Source organism: Pinus tabuliformis, chromosome 1_1 (assembly GCF_031772625.1).
Source record: "Pinus tabuliformis cultivar Carrire ecotype Pingquan chromosome 1_1, CPIR1, whole genome shotgun sequence".
Classification (NCBI taxonomy): Eukaryota; Viridiplantae; Streptophyta; class Pinopsida; order Pinales; family Pinaceae; genus Pinus; species Pinus tabuliformis.
This window is the reverse complement of record NC_142297.1, coordinates 881,508,003-881,522,740: the sequence shown is the minus strand read 5'-3', so window position 1 is coordinate 881,522,740 and position 14,738 is coordinate 881,508,003. Positions and strand designations below refer to the sequence as shown.

Here is a 14,738-nt window from a genome sequence, read left to right as displayed (position 1 = left end):
AGAGATATGCCACTAGAAATGGACACTTTCAAGGATGTAATAGCTCACATGAAACTGTTGCTTATGATTTAAAACAGTTGGATAGCATTTTGTTTACTAATTTTTATCTTCAATGATTTTTTATATGTTAGGACGCTTCTCGAATTTATACATTACGACGTTTCCTTTGCAACATCTAGTGCAATTGCTAATTTAAATATTTAGAGACCCTTTATAAGCTTTCTTGGGTCAAGTTTATCCATTCAATTCCTTTCACTTATTGCATATTTTTTGTGTTATAAGTTGGATTTGTTTATTCGAATAAGTTAGATTTGTATATATTTTTATGAGAGAGATAGAAGATGAAAATCTCGTGAAAGATTTAAAACTATATAATGAGACATTTAGGTTTGATCAACTTTTCCTTGATGTTGATAACAACATTTTTATCAACATTTTGCAGATAGACAAAATATTACTTTTTTATAAAAAATAAAAAAATAATAATCTATGAATCTTAAAACTATAAATTGAAACATCCAAATTTGATTGGTTTTTTATTAATAAAAATATTTCACAAATAAACAAATCATTCTTCAATCTTCTATCCAATATTAAAAAAAACACCTTCAAATAGTGTTATTATATATTATTAATTTTATATGACATATGTATATAATATCAATTAGAAGTAATTAGTATATTATAAAATGGAGGTAATGAAAAATTATAGCTTATAAAACATAAACGTAGGTAGATATAGTACTATTATGAAATTACTGAAAAATTGCAACATTAATGTATAAAACATAAAATAAAATGTGATATTTTTCCTAAATATCTTTTGTGATTTATATAATAATAATAATAATAATAATACGTATATTATTAATAATTATATATAAATTATATAATATTTGTAATTTATAATAATGTATTAATAACCATATTTTTCAAAGAAGGAAAAAATGTTTATATAGTTTTCATAAAATTATATAAAAATTAATAATGATAAAATTTGAATATCAATCATTAATTTTAAATATATAATTAATTTGTAAATAATAAACAATTTTATTAATTATTTTCAAATAAGTTGTATCTTTATTAAAAAAAAATTGTTTTAAATGTTCACTGACTCATTGCTGCCTAATTATAAAAATCTTCCGAAAACCTGAATTATATCGTTAAACATTTGGTAAAGGCTTTTAACTTCAAAAAATGAAAGAAAGTGTCATTCGTTAGCAGTTTTTATTTCAGATTAACATTAAAAACACTGTAACGACTGACATTAACAAATCCATTTCCTTTCAGCGATTTTTAAGGATGGATTAATAAGATTTTTAGTAATAAAAATATAAAGAAAGTGTAATTTGTTACTTAAAAATATCGATTTAATTTTAATTTAACACTATAATTAGGAATTAGTGCATATTTAGAAAAAGGTAATCCATTTAATTATAATCAATCATAAATAAATAATAACAGATATAGATATTATCGCTTTTTACTGTATATTTTTTTTACTGTAACTCTGATTTTCCCTCAAATTTCCGTCTTTACTGTTATTTCGGAAGAAATAGGGATACACCGAAACAACTCCGGTCTTTCCTTTGATCTTCGAAGAAGTGGAGGTGCAGGAGACTCAGAGACCAACTTTAGCAGCTCCGGTCATTCCTTTCACACTCAACCTACCATCCATTAACATTTCAGAAGTTGCAGAATTTAAAGCATTAATATAGGGGAAATATCTCTGCAGGGGCAGTGTCCGTGCATGGATTGGCGTTATCTATCCGTCTCTGCGATTTGTAACCTTCCGGGAGTTACCAGAAGAAAAATAAAGATGAAGACTCTGCTGCTGTTTCTGTGCCTGTTGAATTGGGCATATGCTGATGTAAAGTGTCCGATGAACTTTGATTATGTCCGCCACTTGCCGTGGGACAAGTCTTCCTGTGAATCCGCCATCATTAAACCCGATTGCTGCCAGACATTGCGGGGCTTGTTTGGCATAGGATTAGCTCAGTATTTGAGAGATGTATCCATGTTCGAGCTTCCCAGCATTGCCTCTGCAGTATCCTGTCTCGGCCTCTTTCAGCAGCAGCTCCATTCTCTGGCTCTCTCGCCAGACTTGGTTGCAATCTGTTTGAATAATATAACGTCAGACTTTGTATCAAGCCCCCTTCTGTGCTCGGGCATACAAAGCAAGGAGGACTGGATTCGCAAACTGGGGATTACTCCAGTGGACTCGGCCTGCAGAGGCGACCTCTCAGATCTGGAGGCCTGTTATGAATGCACCGATAGTCGAAAGCTCGTTCACAAGATGTTGGCAGACCGCAGCACAAACTTGACAGATGCAACCAGTTTGAAATGCTACTGTTTCACGCTTCTGTATGCCGCCGGAGTAGCTAATGAATTCGGTCCCAAGAGCCGGAGTACTGCACAGTGTATTTTCCGCCTGCACTTTGTTCAAACCGCCTCGCATGGCCGAGTTTGGGCCTACAGTTTCATCGGCACTGCCGCGGTCCTTCTCTTGATCTGTGCTGTCGGGATTTTGTACTGTCTGCGAGTGACAAAAAATGATCATAACACTGTACTGCACAAGCAATTCGTGCTGCGGAACGGAAATCTAATGAACTCCGCCGTGAGACCTAACACCGGGGCATTGTGGTTCGACATTGAAGAAATCAGGGATGCCACCGATAATTTCAGCGATGCCAACGTCATTGGCCAAGGAGGTTTCGCAACGGTGTACCGGGGAACGCTTATGGATTCTCAGCCCATCGCTGTGAAAAGAATTATAAATTCCACACCGGAAGGAGATTCTGAATTCCTGAACGAAGTGGAGATCATCAATAACATCAGGCACCGGAATCTGGCTGTTTTGAGGGGTTGCTGCGTGGCCAGCGACGAGAGAGAAGAGCATCAACAGTTTCTGGTATACGATTACCTGCCCAATGGTAGTCTGGATGACCATATCTTTAGAGAAAAGTCGAACGCCCGACCTCTGAGCTGGCCGCAGCGCAGGAACATCATCATGGGGATTTCCAAGGGGCTGGCTTATCTGCACAATGGCGTAGAGTCCGCAATTTATCACAGAGACATCAAAGCCACGAACATCCTGCTTGATGAGGATATGAATGCCCGTGTGGCCGATTTTGGTCTGGCGAGGATGATGAGTAAAGTAGGAGGGTTCCATTTGACGAGTAGAGTAGTAGGGACGCATGGCTACATGGCCCCCGAATACGCTCTCTACGGTCAGTTGACAGACAAGAACGATGTGTATAGCTTTGGGGTTTTGCTGCTCGAGATCATGACGGGCAGAAGGGCTTTGGACGCCTCTGCGGAGTCGGCCTCCAGTTATCTCATCACTGATTGGGCATGGAGCCTAGTGAAACAAGGCAGGACCAATGAAATAATAGACGAGAGAATCCGTCAGAGCGGGGTGGAGAGTGTGATGGAGAGATTTGTTTTGGTGGGTATTCTGTGTGCGCATGCTATGGTGGCATTCAGACCTCGAATGGCAGAAGCGGTGAGGATGCTGGAGGGAGAGGTTGAGATTCCTGAAATCCGAGACAGGCCTTTGCCGTTTCTGGTTCATGGTCCATCTCTCGCAGGCGAAGCAAGCGGTTCCATCGTAATATCTGATCGCGTTTCTGGGCCTAGCTTTAGCTGATGTATGTCGCCGTATTCCTTTTGCTGAAGTAGCAGAGGAGGTTAATAATTGTATTTTGTGGATCGCATGCAGCAGAGAGTTCCGAGGCCATTTGTATCAAGCGTAGTAGTCCAGATGTTTTCGAATTTTATTTTTAAAGATGTTTTGGAATTTTATTTTTAAAGATTTTTTCCGTTATATTTATCACTTTTTTATAAATTAAATATATTTATATAATAAAAAATATATAATTTTATAAAAAAAATTATCAAATTTTAAGAATTAAAAAAATCCCATGCTTAATCGTATGCTCAGACTCCTTTGTATTATAGTCGATAGATTTGCAGGATCGCATGCTCAGACTCTTTTGTATTATAGTCAATAGAATTACAGTAGTCCCACCGTGTTCACAAATTTGTGACGAACGGCGATTTAAACTGTACAGTCGCCCAGTATTTCAGCGGATCTGTCGGTCAAAATCAACATATATTAATACATAATATAATGCGTAAAAACTATCCCTCAATGATACTGGATTCATGACATAATATTCCTCACGAAATTTATGCTTTTGAAGGTTATCGGATATCGAAAAGCTTGCCCACCACGTCTTTCAAAGCATGTGAACATTGCCTTTCACTTTTTCCAGATTCTCCGAAATTTCTTTTCGCACTTCAAATCGTCCCTTTCTATATTATTGTCGTTGTAACGTGATTTAATATTTGACATTGGACCTATAATGCTAAGTGTCATCAATTAAATTTTAAGTATAGGTGCTTTCAAATTTAAATTATGACAATTTTATTATATGAGTTGAAAGTAAGTCGCTGTAATACCCAGTGATACATCGATAATTGTGGTTATTAAGTTTATTTACCACTGTTATTTTATTTTAGTTTATTTTGCATGGTTAAAAAATGGTTATTAAATTTATTTATCATTGTTATTTTATTTTAGTTTATTCTGAATTGTTAAAAACATTTAGGCTGAAAATCTAGAAGAGAAGTTGTTAAACATTAATTAAAAGATTTTGATTTCAGTTGAAAATGGAACTAGAAAAACAGTTTTATGAACTGCTAATTAGAAAACTGTGATAGGCAAGCAGTTCTCTGATTCTTTCTCTTGAAAAGGGAAAAAGAAAGGAACTAGTGGAGGTTGGAAGGGGGAGAATAGTGGGGGTTGGAAGGGGGAGAATTGTACAGTGAGAAATTTAATTCCCAGAGTTGTGCAAGTTAGCTAGTGGGAATTGAGGTACGCGACTTGAGGTTCGATTAGTTTCCTGATGCCCAAGGTACCACGCTGACTAAGGCTCGATTAGTTAACTGATGCCCAAGGTACCAAGCTGACTGAGGCTCAATCTGTTCTTGACAACAGTGGAAGAGCTTGGAGGGGGATTCTGGACGCAACTGTCAAATCCAAGGCTGAAAGGAGAGATCTTCTAAATCAAAGGATTTAAACTTGGATTGTATTTATCATTATGACTAACAATTATTTATTACCGTAAGATATAAATTAATATTTACCATCATGAAAGATATTTAGTTTGACAACTAAGAACGCTGTAGTAGTATTGCTCTGACATAGAAATAAGCAGAAATGAATCTTGAATAAATTATATACAGAAAGAGAATACACAGTTGCTTGAATACATGAATAGAGAATACAAAAATAATTAATGTTGCTTTTCATGATGGTATTATTCTACTAAAGAATTCTAGCTTACTTCGTGAAGAATCACGAGAACAACAGTCAAACATTGATTCATAGAAATATTATTCGAAGTCTAGATTTCTTGTGCTTAACAGGTCTACAGCCTACTATAAACCAATTATGCTGTATAACGAAATCACATACTCAAATATAGTAATAACTTTCCTGAAAACAATACGGTGATTGATGTACATTCATAACAAGCCAAGTAAAACATAAACAAAAAAATGATACGAGTCACATTTGAGTGAAGGAAAATATATATATTGGAGGGTAGGGACTTAGGACAAGTTCGGTAAAAACCCTTCAAGAGCCGAATGCCCAGGCTCGTTAAAGCTTCGAACCCTCCAAAATCATAGAATAGAGACAGTAAACCGAGCTTGTATATTTCGAACCCTCCAAAATCATAGAATAGAGACAGTAAACCGAGCTTGTATATTTAGAAGTTATTCGCAGAGAACCTAAAACAGCGATTCATTACATGAAAAACAAATCTCAGAACCTTCTTGGTTTTGAAGACAACTTAAACAACATTTATATATAATAAAGCCTCGTACCATATGGGCAGAGGAGTCAATAAGTTAAAACATCATATGAATAGCCAACCACCATCCAGCATCCATTGGTTACCAAAAAAAATAGAAACGCATATTTAATCAAATTCAGATACGAGTTCAAGTATCGGGCTTGCCGATTTAAATATTAACTTAAGTACATAAATAAACCCTTGTGTAGAGGTATTCCAACCACAAGGCACAAGTCCCATTTTGTTTATACAATTTCTAGCTCTCAAAAAATTAGAGGCAAGCTTCACAACTCGACGCATGAGGAGTTCTCGGCCAACCCACCTAGAGAAAGACAACATGGCAGTTTTTAGAATGTGGAGGCTCCATATGGTTGAGTTGCAAGGTCGAATGGAAGCCATCAATTCCTTACCTATGCAAACAAATAACCAAGCAAGGTCATCTCTAATTTTGCAGCCTCGAACTAAATTTAATGATAGAACCTAAAACAGACTTTACCTGACGCGGAAACCAATCCTCCTGGAGCCGCGAACCAAACCTGTTGCAAACAAGGAAAACCCTTATCGAATATTCAGAAAAAGGGAAAATAATTTAAACAAAACAAATGAGGTGAGTTGAATACCTTTCGAAGCCAGAGGAACCCGAACTGCTCCATCTGGAGTTCACTCTTGCTCGACAAAACGAAACCCTTTTTGTATCAGTACAATCCTGTGTATAAAAGACAGAGATGAAACCCATCTCATCTGCTTTAAACAGAGCGACATCATAGTCAACAAACATTTAACTTCAATAGCGATTGATCTTACCTGAGGGAGAGGCATGCAGCCTTGGCAGGACATGGATGACAGATTCCAAAACCAGAACCAACATTCTATCAACCGGACCGCAGAGTGGAAGAACCACAACAAAGGTGAGCACAAATGACTTCTCTCTCGCAGCCAAAGGGTATTACCCTACCTATCATTTTCAGGCAACCAAGACTGTGGATCATCCGAGATCTAATGACAAGGACCGCGCCAGATGGATGACCTTCAGAAATATTAGAGTTGCAGAGTTAAATGCATAGTTATGAAGCCTGCGGTGAATGGGATAAAGAAGACCTTGGGGTTCTCTTGCCGTAATGAGGTAGATGTCCTTGAGGTAAGGACCAGGACTGTATTCTTAAATGCTACCCTTAAAAGAGGAAAGTGGAGTCCAACGAGGATCCATTTCCACGTCCCCATGTCCATGTAACATGTGTAGACGGTGGGTGGCATCGTCTCCATTGACATTAATCAGTTTATAGTCATAGATTAATTATTTTATTGTGTATGGTTTAAAAATTTTGTTTTTATATAGTTATGGATGTTACAAATGGTATCAGAGCCTAGGCTCAAATATTGAGACTTCTGGGTTGTTTAATTACAATGCATTATGTCTTTTGTAATCTTGCTATATATAAATTACATAAACTGAGTTTGGATGTATATGAACACAGAAGAGAGAAGAAATAACAGAAGTCAGCACAAGAAAAAATAAAGAGAAGCCCCAGACCCAAAATACCTTATTGGGAGACAAACCCAGAACTATGGGTACAACTGGGAGAGGAATTGCGACAAGCCAACATTGTTCTACTGGAAACCGTACAACAACTACGAGCAAGAATGATTAACTTGAGGACGGATAACGAGCGACTAAGACAAGAACAGGAGAAGATCCTTAAAAGTCTGTCCGATAGACAAAATCAGCTTGGTCCTGACCCCAGTACAAAAAACAGAGACAAGAAAAGGACCCATAAAGAGTTCCAGATAGGAGATCACGTATATTTGAAGGTTAAGCCCCAGAAAAGCACATTGCAATGGAAGGGTTGTGAAAAATTGGCACCACGGTACTATGGGTCGTTTCAGATTTTGGAACGAATCGGACCTGTGGCATACAAGCTAGCACTCCTGGGTCACATCCGAATCCACAATGTCTTCCATGTATCATTAATAAAAGAATATGTATACGACCCTCGACATATTATTAACTGGGAGAGCATTCAAGTAATGATAGAATGAAATATAACTATTAATAATTATGGTTTATAACCTTTTTATGATAGAAAATTATGAATGTGCAGGTAGAACCCGAGGGAGAAATTCTCACGGAGCCTATTCGTATCCTAGATCAAAGAGAAACCACCCTGCGGAGGCGAGCCATCACCCAAGTTAAAGTGCAAAGGAAGCACTTTGGCCTGGATGAGGCGACTTGGGAAGAGGAGGAAGCCATGCTGAAAGCCTATCTTGCACTTTTTATTTAAAGAAAGAACACCATGGACGACGTTCCTCTCTAGGGGATGGAGATGTAACACATAGTGACACACCGATAACTGTGGTTTTTAAGTTTATTTACGACTGTTATTTTATTTTTATTTATTCTTAATTGTTAAAAAAATTTAGGCTGAAAAGCCAGAAGAAAGGTTGTTAAACATTAATTAAAATATTCTTATTTCTGTTGAGAATGGAACTAGAAAAATAGTTTTGTGAACTACTGATGAGAAAACAGTTACAGACAGTTCTCTGATTCTCTCTCTTGAAAAGGGAAAAAGAAAGGAACCAGTGGGGTTGGAAGGGGGAGAACTGTGAAGTAATAAATTTCATTCCCAGAGCTGTGCAGCTTAGCCAGTGGGAATTGAGGTACACGACTTGAGGTTGGATTAGTTTCCTGATGCCCAAGGTACAAAGATGACTATTCTTGACAACAATGGAAGAGCTCGCAGCGGGATTCTAGACGTAATTGCCAGATCTGAGGTTGGGAGGAGAGATATTCTAAATCAAGGGATTTAAACTTGGATTATAATCATTCAGATATCCAGATAAGTACTTATCATTATGACTACCAATTATTTATTACCTTAGGATATAAATTAATATTTACTGTCATGAAAGATATTTAGTTTAACAACTGAGAAGGTTGTAGTAGTATTGCTCTGACATAGAAATAAGCAGAAATGAATCTTGAATAAATTATATACAGAAGTAGAATACACAGTTGCTTGAATACATGAATAGAGAATACAAAAATAAGTAATGCTGCTTTTCATGATGGTATTATTCTACTAAAGAATTCTAGCTTACTTCCTGAAGAATCACGAGAACAACAGTCAAACATTGACTCAGAGAACTATTATTCAAAGTCTAGACTTCTTGTGCTTAATAGGTCTACAACCTACTATAAACCAATTATGTTGTATAACGAAATCATATACTCAAATATAGTAATAACTTTCCTGAAAACAATACGGTGATTATTGTACATTCATAGCAAGCCAAGTAAAAAATAAACAAAAAAAATGATACGAGTCACATTTGAGTAAAGGAAAATATATATATTGGAGGGTAGGGACTCAGCCTAGGACAAGTTCGGTAAGAACCCTTCCGGAGTTGAATGCCCAGGCTCGTTAAAGCTTCGAACCCTCAAAAATATTAGAATAGAGACAGTAAACAAAGCCTGTATATTTAGAAGTTATTCACAGAGAACCTAAAACAATGATTCATTACATGTAAAACAAATCTTAGGACCTTCTCAACATTGAAGACAACTTAAACAACATTTATATATAATAAAGCCTCGTAACATATGGGTAAAGGAGTCAATAAGTTACAACATCATATAGCCTCCGTTGGTTACCAGAAACAAAACAAAACACATATTTAATCAAATTCAAATACGAGTTCATGTATTGGGCTTGTCGATTTAAATATTAACTTAAATACATAGATAGACCCTCATGTAGAGGTATTCAGCCACAAGGCCCAAGTCCCATTTACTTTATACAATTTCTAGCTCTCAAAAAATTAGTGGCAAGCTTCATAACTCGACGTAGGAGGAGTTCTCGACCAACCCACCTGGAGAAAGACGACATGGAAATTTTTAGAATGTGGAGGCTCCATATGGTCGTGTTGCAAGGTCGAATGGAAGCCATCAATTCCTTACCTATGCAAACGACCCAAGCAAGGTCAGCTCTAGTTTAGCAGCCCCGAACTAAATTTAAATGATAGAACCTGAAATAGACTTTACCTGAAGCAGAAACCGATCCTCCCGGAGCCGTGAACCAAACCTATTGCAAACAAGGAAAACCCTTATCGAATACTCAGAAAAAGGGAAAATAATTTAAACAAAACGGATGAGGTGAGTTAAATACCTTTCGAAGACAGAGGAAGTCGAATTGCTTCATCTAGAGTTCACCCTTACTTGACAAAACAAAACGCTTTTTGTATCAATACAATCCTATGTATGAAAGTTACAAATGAAACCCATCTCATCCGCTTTAAACAGAGCGACATCACAGTTAACAAACATTTAACTTCAATAGCGATTGATCTTACTTGAGGGAGAGGCATGCAGCCTCGACAGGACATGGACGATGGATTCCAAAACCAGAACCAACAGTCTATCAACTAGACCGCAGAGTGGAAGAACCACAATAGAGGTGAGCACAAATGACTGCTCTCTCGCAGCCAAAGGGTATTAACCCTACCCATCTTTTTCAGGCAACCAGGAACATGGATCATTCGAGATCCAACGACAAGGACTGCACTAGATGGATGACCTTCAGAAATATTAGAGCCGCTGAGTTAAATGCAGAGTTATGAAGCCTGTTGTGAATGGTACGAAGAGGACCTCGAGGTTCTCCCGCCATAATGAGGTAGATGTCCCTAAGGTAAGGACCATGACTGTATTCTTAAATGCTGCCCTTAATAGAGGAAAGTGGAGTCCAACGGGGATCCAATGCGACGTCCCCACGTCCATGTAACATGTGTAGACTGTGGGTGGCATTGCCTCCATTGACATTAATCAGTTTATAGTCATAGGTTAAGTATTTTATTGCGTATGGTTTAAAAATTTTGTTTTTATATAGTTATGGATGTTACAGTTATATTGTTTTTGTTTTTAGTAAAAAATGTTTGAATTTTACTTGGTTTTGAAATTTCTAAATAGATTTTGAAAAGTTTATTAAAATTTTGAAAAGAATAAATATTTTGAAAATCAAAAGTTATTTTTGAATTTCTATTTTTTGATTGGTTCATCTAAATGAAATGATTAATTTCATGGTGTTGAAAATTGAAAAAAAAAAATATATATTTAAAAAAAATCCTAATATGCAACCAAGTGTCATAACATTTAATAATAAAAAATACACCTATGAAATTTAAATATTTATTAAAATGAATTGTCATTGTATGAAGTACTAAACCAAGTGTCATGACATTTAATAAAAAGTACACATATGTGATTTTTACTGAAAGATGTTGTTAAAAAGTACACATATCAAATCTAAATATTTATGCTGAGTAATTTATTTTTACACCTCATTTTTTTAATATTTATTTTTAGTATATAATTTTGCTAAAATGTATAGGAAAATAAATATAGTCATTCATATATTATACTACATTATTTTTAGTTTTACATTTTTTAATTTTTTAATTAATAATTGGATAATGAATTTAATATAAAAAATAAATAACAACATATTTTTAGTTATAATATTGATTTAAATTAATTTGTTTGCATAAACCATTTATATTTCTTTTTAAATATAATTAATTTATTTAGACACTGTTTAATTTATTTATTTTTATGATTTTTATATGAAAAGTATTGATGTTGCATTTCAAAATTTATATATTTTTATTTTTTAATACAATTTTTTACATAATAATAATAATAATAATAATTTAATTTTAAGATATATAAATATGATATTATATGTAAGACTATTTTAAATTGAAGTTTATGATTATTATGTAGCATACTTTATATCTACATGGTTTTGGATGTTTTTAACTTTATAAATATTTAAATTAATTTAAAATGGCTATCAATTACATGGTTTTGGAGTTTTTTAACTCTAAACATTTATATTAATCTAAATTAGCTATCAACTATTTTCTACATAAAAAGCAGGTACTAAGGAGCAACACTCCATATTACACTTGTTTATATGTGCATTCAAATTTAAACTAGGACAATTTTATTTATTAATGTGATTGATATATATATATATATATATATATATATATATATTATTTTCATATGTTGATATGCGGTCCATAGGCATAAATTAATTACAAAAGTAAACATGGTTGTGTTAGTTACATCAGTCAGATGGATTTATTGACCATAGTTGATGAGGTTGATCAAGGTTGATCGTGGTTGAAGAGGGTTAACCATTATTGACCATATTCAAACATAGAGATCTTGATTAACCATTATGGTTGACCATATTCAACCATAGAGACCATGGTTGACCATCTCCTACCATTCTAACCATGGTTGGCCATTAGGAGTGGTTGACCATGTTCTACCATTCTAACCATGGTTAGCCATTAGGAGTTGATAACATAATGTTCTAGATTGACTATTGTTGTCAAAAGATAACCCATGGTTGACCATCTCCTACCATTCTAACCATGGTTGGCCATTAGGAGTGGTTGACCATGTTCTACCATTCTAACCATGGTTAGCCATTAGGAGTTGATAACATAATGTTCTAGATTGACTATTGTTGTCAAAAGATAACCATGTTTGATCATGGTTGACCATATTCGATCATGGTTGACCATGTTCAACCATAGAGACTTTGACCATGGTTGACCATGTTTAACCATAGATACCTTGATCATGGTTTACAATGGTCAACCATGTTTGAAATTTAAATTATCTATTTTTAATTTAAGTAAATATTATTTTTTAATTATATTAATAGGTGTGCTTATTTTGAAATAGAGTTTTTAAAATTTTAATTTAATTATTAATAATTCTTAGGTAAATGGCAAGGAATATTCTTAATAATAGTGGTAAATAGATTAAATAATTATGTTATCTCTGGTTTTTAGTTAAATTAATTAATTAAAAAAATGTTATATGAACATGAGTTATGATTTTTTGAATATATGGTATTAGTAAGATATCATATTGGCTTGTGATCTTGTACCAAAGTCAAGTTAAATATTCAAAGTCTACACTATAAGGTATGAATCATAATAATATTTTTATTTATTTTTTAAATCTGTATATGTTTAACATATATTTGTTCTTTTTATAATTAACAATGATAATAACTTAAAATAAAGTTATAATTTAATTAGCATATATTATTTGCATGTGAGTTTCTCTCCCTCTTTCTTGATTGTACCATTCTTTTTGCCTTTTCCTTTAAAATACCTCTTTGCTTTGTCTCCATATTTGAATGGCTTCGTGTTAGTCTCTTGAGGAACATTATTCCCTTTTGCTTCTAAATAAGTTACCTGAACACATACCTAATCTAGATTGGTGGAATTGAACATAAGAATTGTATGTCCAAAATAACTATGTCATCCACCTATGTGTTTGAGTGTCTTGTGAGGAAAAATCCACTCCCAAAATTAAATCTATTCTTCTAAATTCTTGTGTGTAAATTTGAACACTCCGACCTTTAGTTTGTTTAAAAATTTTCAAATCCATAATTTCCTTTTGCGTGTATGCTAATGGATAAAATTTCTTTCTTAATGCAGCTACAAAATCATTCCAAGAAGAAATAATTTTACCACTTTTCTTCAAGTCTTCTTGAGTTTTTGCCTCCCACTAGATGAGCGTTGTATTTTCCAATCGAAGACAAGTAAGTTGGATCTTGGTTACATCATCATCAATCCTTTGAATCCTGCAATAGACTTCAATTTGACGAACCCAATTATCCAACTTTTCAGCATTTACTTCCCCATTGTACATAGGAAATTCAAATTTGACATCAAGCCTCAACAAAGGAGACTTAGCATGTCCTTTTGGAGATCTCAGAGGATTATGTTTAGGGGTTGAAGGAGGTGAAGAAGGATTTGAATATGGAGGTGAAGGAGGAGGTGATGGTGGAGGCTTACTCCCATCACCACCATTACCTTTTTGTTTATTTGAACTCTTTCCTTGTAACATTGTTGTCCTCTCTTTAAATAAAACTTTCACCATTTCAAACATATCAAAGAAACTATTTCTGAAATATCTTTCATCCTTCGACATCATCTCATGTCCTTCTTCATGCGCCATGACTGGTGGAGTTTGTGACCTCCTTGAACCAATTTGAGGATTTGGCTCTTCAAGTACTCCTTCTCCTTTCTTCAACTTTAACCTTGTAAGCATCAAGAAAACGCTCAAAAAACACACTCAAATCTTCAAAACAACCATGTTCTGATACCAAATTGATTTGATATTACAAACTTTAAGGTCTATTTAAAAATTTGCAAGCTAGTTTATGTCTTGTGAGCAATGGATCAAGCTGCAAAAGAACATAAGCTTTATGTTTTAAAACTCAATTTGCAGAAATAAAACAGAGAAAAATGAATCATGAACAACAACACAAAACAATAATTTGATAATGGAGTTCAACCCTCATAGGCTACGTCTCTGGGTCCATCTTCCAATGTTGGGCAACTTCAATTATATGCTCAAATATGAAATTACATCATTTTATAGTGCTCAAATTGCAAAAATAATGTTGCCATTGGATTCATAATGCTCAAAGACCCCCATCTAATCTCTTCCTGAGCTCAAAAAGGTTTAAAAATGAGCAATATGTGCCTCAATGAACAAATTCAACTAACTATTCTGCAAAATTTTCATTCTGGTTAATCATCCTACGATTTCCACCCTTCTACCTGAGCGACAATTTCGCTTGGCATCGACTAAATTCTCGCAAAAAAAGGCAATTTGTCGCCTCCTTAATCACGCTGATATCCATGAAGCACTGGTCAAGGTCACATTGGGTGCCATGGGTCTGGGTGCCAAGGCTAACCACCCACCCTCACCACTCCGCTCCCTTCGGTCTCACTTATGGTCATATGATGGTTCATGGGACCCAAGGCCAGCATGGGCCAGGT

General features: G+C 34.9%; 1 protein-coding gene and 1 pseudogene across 1 annotated transcript; both read left to right on the top strand.

The window, feature by feature from the left end:
- The first annotated feature begins 1,687 nt into the window (after positions 1-1,687).
- Positions 1,688-3,652, top strand: LOC149217172 (putative receptor-like protein kinase At1g11050 pseudogene; annotated as a pseudogene).
- A 3,856-nt stretch (positions 3,653-7,508) lies between these two features.
- On the top strand, positions 7,509-8,146 carry LOC149217171 (uncharacterized). The gene is made up of 2 exons (XM_089390150.1): positions 7,509-7,826; positions 7,967-8,146. The coding sequence occupies exons 1-2, from the start codon at positions 7,509-7,511 to the stop codon at positions 8,144-8,146; spliced, it is 498 nt and encodes a 165-aa protein (XP_089246276.1).
- The last annotated feature ends 6,592 nt before the right edge of the window (positions 8,147-14,738 follow it).